Source organism: Pteropus vampyrus, unplaced genomic scaffold, assembly GCF_000151845.1.
Source record: "Pteropus vampyrus isolate Shadow unplaced genomic scaffold, Pvam_2.0 Scaffold76, whole genome shotgun sequence".
In the NCBI taxonomy this organism is placed as follows: domain Eukaryota; kingdom Metazoa; phylum Chordata; class Mammalia; order Chiroptera; family Pteropodidae; genus Pteropus; species Pteropus vampyrus.
In genome coordinates, this window is record NW_011888857.1 from 1,349,643 (window position 1) to 1,355,642 (window position 6,000).

Genomic DNA, 6,000 nt, shown 5'->3' on the forward strand with positions numbered 1-6,000 from the left:
GCAGATTATCATATTTCAAAATTCAAGAGGGAAAGAGGTTTAAAGAAAGAGGAAGTAAACACACATTTTTCAAAGATCAAAATCAGTGAGATTTAAGAAAATGTCTTTTGGATTGTCAACATGATAGCCATTGGTGATATTCGTGGGAGTTATTTCAGTTAAACGATACTGAAAACCAGACTGGAGTGGCATGAGAATAGTGGGAAGAATGGAAGTGGGAAAAACAGAGCATGCATAAATCTTTTAAGAGATTTAGTTGTGAAGAAGAGTAGCTAGAGGGAGATGTGGGGTAAAGTAGGATTTAATATTTAAGATAGGAAAGACTTGATCATGTTTAAGTGCCAGTGGGAAAAATCTAGTTGAGAAGTAGTTGAGAAAAACAAAATGATGGATAATATAGACTGCTTTAAATGTGGAGAGCAAATGTAACTGAAAACATAGGTGGAGTATTGGCCTTAGATAGTAGCAGGGACTCCCATAACATAACTAGAGGAAAAAGAGAGGCTGGGTGTAGAAGTAGATAGGCTTGTAGCCTGATAGCAAGAAGATGAGGCTTTAATTTTCTCTCTATAGGAGGTCATGCTATCTGCTGAAAATAAGGAGAAAAACAGGGGAGGAGAAGCTGGGTGGAGACAAGGAGAGCACCGATGGTTTGAAATATTCACTGTGGTGAAGGGAGAGAGATTTGACCAAAGAAATGAAATAGGAATGATTGGGCAGTATTGAGGAAACATGGAGGTTGGTGACCTTGAATAATGGTAATGCCGATGTGTTCATTTGTGTGACTTTCTCCAGAAGCACCACGCTTCTTGGTGTGTGCATGGAGAGTGGATAATAAGGTCACCCAGAATTAGGATTTTTGTGACAAATCTTATCCACGAATGAGGAAAGATGACTAGAATAAAGGGAGATGGTACACTTGAATGTCAGGATCTTCAGGGAGACAGGATTTGTTTGTTTTGTTTGTTCAATAAGAGGATTGAGGAGAAATTATCTTGAAGTAGCATTGTAAGTAACACTTTCCAAACTTAAACTTATGTGAGATGAGAGAATAAAATCCCAGTGTTTGCAAGGGCTGTGGATAAATTAGTGAATTCAGAAGAAAACCTGGTTTCTTTTAAAAGAGGCTGAACGTTTAGTCAATTTTGTCTATTAGGGGAAGCATTTTTAGAGTGGATAATGGAAGAAGGGGTTGAGGCTAATGTATAAAGGACAAGAAAACATAGAACTTTATGTGAATGATGATGCAGTAAACTAGGAGTAGGCAAACTTTTTCTATAAAGAGCCAAACAGTAAATATTTTTGGTTTTATGGTCCATAAGTTCTCTTGAAACTACTCGACTCTGTTGCTGTAGTGTGAAAATTGCCATAGAAAATATGTGAATAAACAATATGGCTATTTTCCAAGAAAACTTTATTTATGGGTACAAACATTTGAATTTCATATACTGTGGAAAAGTGACAAAATATTATTTTTCTTTTGATTATATTTTTAACAGTTGAAAAGGTACAAACAATTCTTAGCTCAGAGGCCATATAGAAATAGACCGTGGCCAGAATTGCTGACCTCTGCTAAAGAGAGTGTGTGGGGAAGTGTAAATCAGGGCTTACACTGCTGGGCATTGATTTATAGAAACATGTTAAAAGATATCCGGGTTCTTTGTCTTTGAGGAGGACACCGTTGTTGGAACTGATGGCTTGTTGACTTGGCTCACTTGGCCTCCACTGGTGTTGAGCTAAGCATACTCTCTCACCTGGACTGGGCTAGTGACAAACCAAATCCAGAGGTTGTAGATTGTATAACTTTACCAACTCCATGGTGGCCATTTCAGAAGCTGCACCCTGTACCAGCTGTGCCCTCAGATGGAGGTGACTCCCAGAACTGTAAACAAATAGATTAAACTAAAAAGATTTTGTGGAAAATCTCTCCCAGGTGCTTGTCAAGGAGAGTCTGGTTTTACAACATGATGGTTTTAAATTTCAGTATCAGAGGGTTCTCTACAATGTTAGCTGTAAGAAATTAATGAAATGTGAATTTGTAAAAGTAATATTTTAACAAGCTTAATAGGTACAGATTGCTGGAAATGTCTTAATTAACCTTAATATTATAAGAAGATGGCACCATTAAATACTTTCCAATTGTGAATTATAAGAAGGGCCTTGCACGTAGAGGCTTCATTTCAAGGCTTTTTACAGAAATTTATATCGATATTAATTTATATCACTGATAATTTACTTTGAGAAAATGATTACTGAAGGTTGGCATTGCTTAAACGCTGCAAGGATCTTTTATCCTGAAAGTAGGAGGAATGACAGTGTTGATGATGCATTATTAATTTCTAGTATCTGAATTTCTAATGCCACTTTTTAAACTCTTAAACTCTTAAACTCTTGGCTTGCACAAATGTTTGTACTGATGTTTTAGTACAATGAAAAGAGGAATCTTTGAGTTAGAAAGCCATGTAATTTTCTCGACTGATTTTTTTTAAGACTCAAAGACAGCAATATTCGAAAAAAAATTTTTAAATCATTGAGATTTTAGTTGAAATAAATGGGATTGTTTTTAAATGGCTCATATTTTACTTAGTTTAATTGGTAAATTATAGCCTTATATCCTTTGGAGGATATTTAGATATCGAACCTTCTCTAGTAACTAAGGAATGTAATTTGTACCAAAGTACTTTGTTGTGCTTCTAAATAATAGATTTGTTATATTTAGAAATTGAGAGGTAAACATAAAGAATGGAAAGATCAAGAACCTAAAGAGGAGGCTACATCTGTTTGGGGTCTACGGGACCAACTATAGATCCTTAATAGTATTCAGAGAAGATTGGCTAAAGGATTGTATACTGAATTATCTCCCTTAAGTATTTCTGCCAGTGAGAGTGGTAGTGTTGGTATGTATTTAATTTAGCCAGAGGTCACTGTGATAAATTATTTATAGGTCTTTTTTTTCCTGTATAGGTTTTAGATACTTGCACAGTGAGAATGAACCTAAATTCACCAGCCAGATATCTTTTTGATTTGAACGGCAGAAAAATTAAAGATATTTCAAAAGGTAAGTGGCAACGATTTTGTAAATTATATGATAATATTTTGAAAGGCATTTACATAATTTTGTTTTTACTTTATACATTTAAAAGGAAAACAGATATAATAAAAACAGTTTAATTATAACATGGATAATGTCTTTCTTATAGAAAGGGAAATCATGAAAAGACATTAAGATTTGGGGAATCTTTTATTTCAGCATATTTTAGTCCATTCGGGTTACTATAACAAAAATATCATAGTCTGGATGGCTTAAACAACAAACATTTATTTCTCTCAATTATGGAAACTGGGAAGTTCCAGATAAAGTACTAGTTGATTCAACGTCTTTTGAGGGCCTATTTCCTGACTACTAGATGGCTGTCTTCTCTGGGTCTTTACGTGGTAGAAGAGGCCTCCACTCTCATGACCTAATCACCCACAAATACCATCCCATTGGGGATTAGGTTGTAACATATGAATTCGGGTGGGGACACACAAATATTCAGTGTAAAGCACAAAGCAAACTTAGATTTTTAAAAAATTGATGAGTATTTTAACCTTAGTAAGCCATAACTTAACAAAGTGATAAATTTTTCATAATTTAACAGACTCATTTCTATGGTATACAGCTTTTGAAAGAAAAAATGAGAAATTGCACTACTGTATGTTCAGGTAGAGATTTAGAAAAATGTTTTGGTTAACATCTAGAGGTTTTGCAAAAGTTACAATATGTGCTTTAAACAATTTTATTATATGTCTTTGCCAAGATACGAGACTTCCATCTATATTTCTAAAGGCACTGAGTGGCTAGTCTCTGAATGAAAAAATACCATGATTCCTCATTGGTGCTATTAAATTACTTTTAGTAGTAATTGCCACTGTTACTTTACTTTTTACTTTTACTTTCTACTTATTAAAAATTTACTTTTTATTACTTTAGTAGCAATTACTATTATTTTAATAGTGCTATTGTTAGCACTATTAAATATGCTGCTGTTATAGGCCTATTACTTTATATAAAACTTAATTCCATGTACCATATACTTTAACTGCAAGGCTAGATCCAGACAACTCTTAAATGATTTTAGGATATGGCTATGCTGGATACTCTCATTTGTTTCTAACATCCTTGCTTGTACTCTATAAAAGCAAACTTTCCTGGCTTTAACATCCTTAATTGATACTATCGAGTGGTCACTGTGATATTTTCATACTTATTGTTTATAACTCTTAAAATTTTTTTTGCTAAGGATAATATATATGTGCGTGCATTTAGAAAATAAATCTACTTTTCTTGGTCGTTTAAAATATATCTATTAGATATGATAGTTATTTTTAATTTTATTAAGAGCTTCATCTGAAGATTTCAAAGTACTTGTAGACAACGATTATCTAGAAGCATTAGAGAGGTATTTACTCTGTCTTACGTATGTAACACAGGGAATCTTACCTTATGGTGTTTTTGGGGGTAGTGGGATGATATCATTAATAAAGTTAATTTTTTTTTTCGCATTTTTTTCCTCCCTCATCACACTGGCTAAATTTTCTATGTGATCAACAATATTTTATAATCACTCTTAAGCTTCCATTAATAAAATAAATAAATAACACTTTCTTAAGACCCTATCTAGCTTTGAATTATTTCCAGCTCACCTGTAATTTAATTTTAGATCTGAGTACATTGCTAGAATTGAAACTATGAGGTTAAGATGAAAGTTTTATATTTAGAAAGTTGATTTTTCCCCCCCTTTCCCAAATGTGGTATAATAGAATTGCTTATCAAAACAGAAACTCTCTGACTCTGAGGCCTGATACCTCATGGATGCCAGAGGCGTTCGGATTCATGCTTCATGCTTCACATGTCCCAGAAGTGTGTTATTATCGCATTTTAATGCATGCCTTGCCCTGTATTTTTGCATACTTATAAAAGCTTATGCCAGCTGAAATTAGCCTATGCAACTACTAACATGTGGAAGCATAACACGTTCACTGGACTTAAAATACTTAAAGAAGCTAATCCTGTTCAAGGAACTTCCAGTCTGTAGCACCCTAGTCACTTAGCATTAGGTTGCTGCATTTCTTTTTTCTTTGTTTGTTAGTGTGATTTTGTGCATCAAATGATTGAGTTCCCTGAACTATTACGTTTGATGGTCTTCTGAACTTCAGCTTGGGAATGGTCAAGGTGGCTTAATTTACATAAATGCTAATACTCCAATGTGATGTAGAACTTTTTTTTGCTTGCTTGATCTGTATCAGATCAGAAAAAATCATTTAATAAATTCTAATGTCAAAATCTATAAGTTTCTTTTTATTTATAAGCATAGATTAGAAGTGTAATTGTACCAAAGACTAGAAGTAACACAAAATAAAATATCTTATATCTCTTCTTTTTTTTTGGAGTTAGATATATTTTCAAGTTTTCTTCATATGCTATGAGAAACGAGCACATTTGACACTACATTAGACTACTTTTACTTTATCAAGTCTAATAAAACCTTTAAAACCTCTTAAGATTTGCAAATTGCAGATTTCTAAACCATAGAAAACTTTAACAAATAAATTTATATTGTTACTCGTGGAAAACTTATTTAGGATGGCTCCTGTATAGATATATTTTTTCTGTAGAGGACACCTACCCACTACGTAAAAGTCATAGTCAACATGATAGTATAACATTACTGCTAGGATGTAATATATGCGTGAAAATGCATTCTGCAAAATCATGCCCACCAAAATAACAGGGTTAAGAGAAACATAGGGTTGAGGAAGACTATTCAAAATCTATGTACCTTTAAAACCAGAGTACTAACTAAAAATAACAATTAACTGTGGAGATTATGTAAACAATCTGGATAGACATTTCAGAGTGATGCTTCAGAGCATATTAAAACTGCACAAAAACAATAGCATGTGAGACAATGCAGATGCAAATCTACTAGAGGTTTGAGCCAGTGGGGCTTCCTTTAA

At 33.5% G+C, this 6,000-nt stretch overlaps 1 protein-coding gene across 3 annotated transcripts in view; it reads left to right on the plus strand.

The window, feature by feature from the left end:
* The window catches only part of DCDC1 (doublecortin domain containing 1), a 277,601-nt gene that overhangs the window by 62,054 nt on the left and 209,547 nt on the right, over positions 1 to 6,000 (plus strand). For all 3 annotated transcript variants that reach the window (XM_023532053.1, XM_023532054.1, XM_023532055.1), the window contains exon 7: positions 2,965 to 3,058. In XM_023532053.1, coding sequence (XP_023387821.1) covers positions 2,965 to 3,058 — 94 coding nt within the window. The remainder of the gene's footprint in view (positions 1 to 2,964; positions 3,059 to 6,000) is intronic.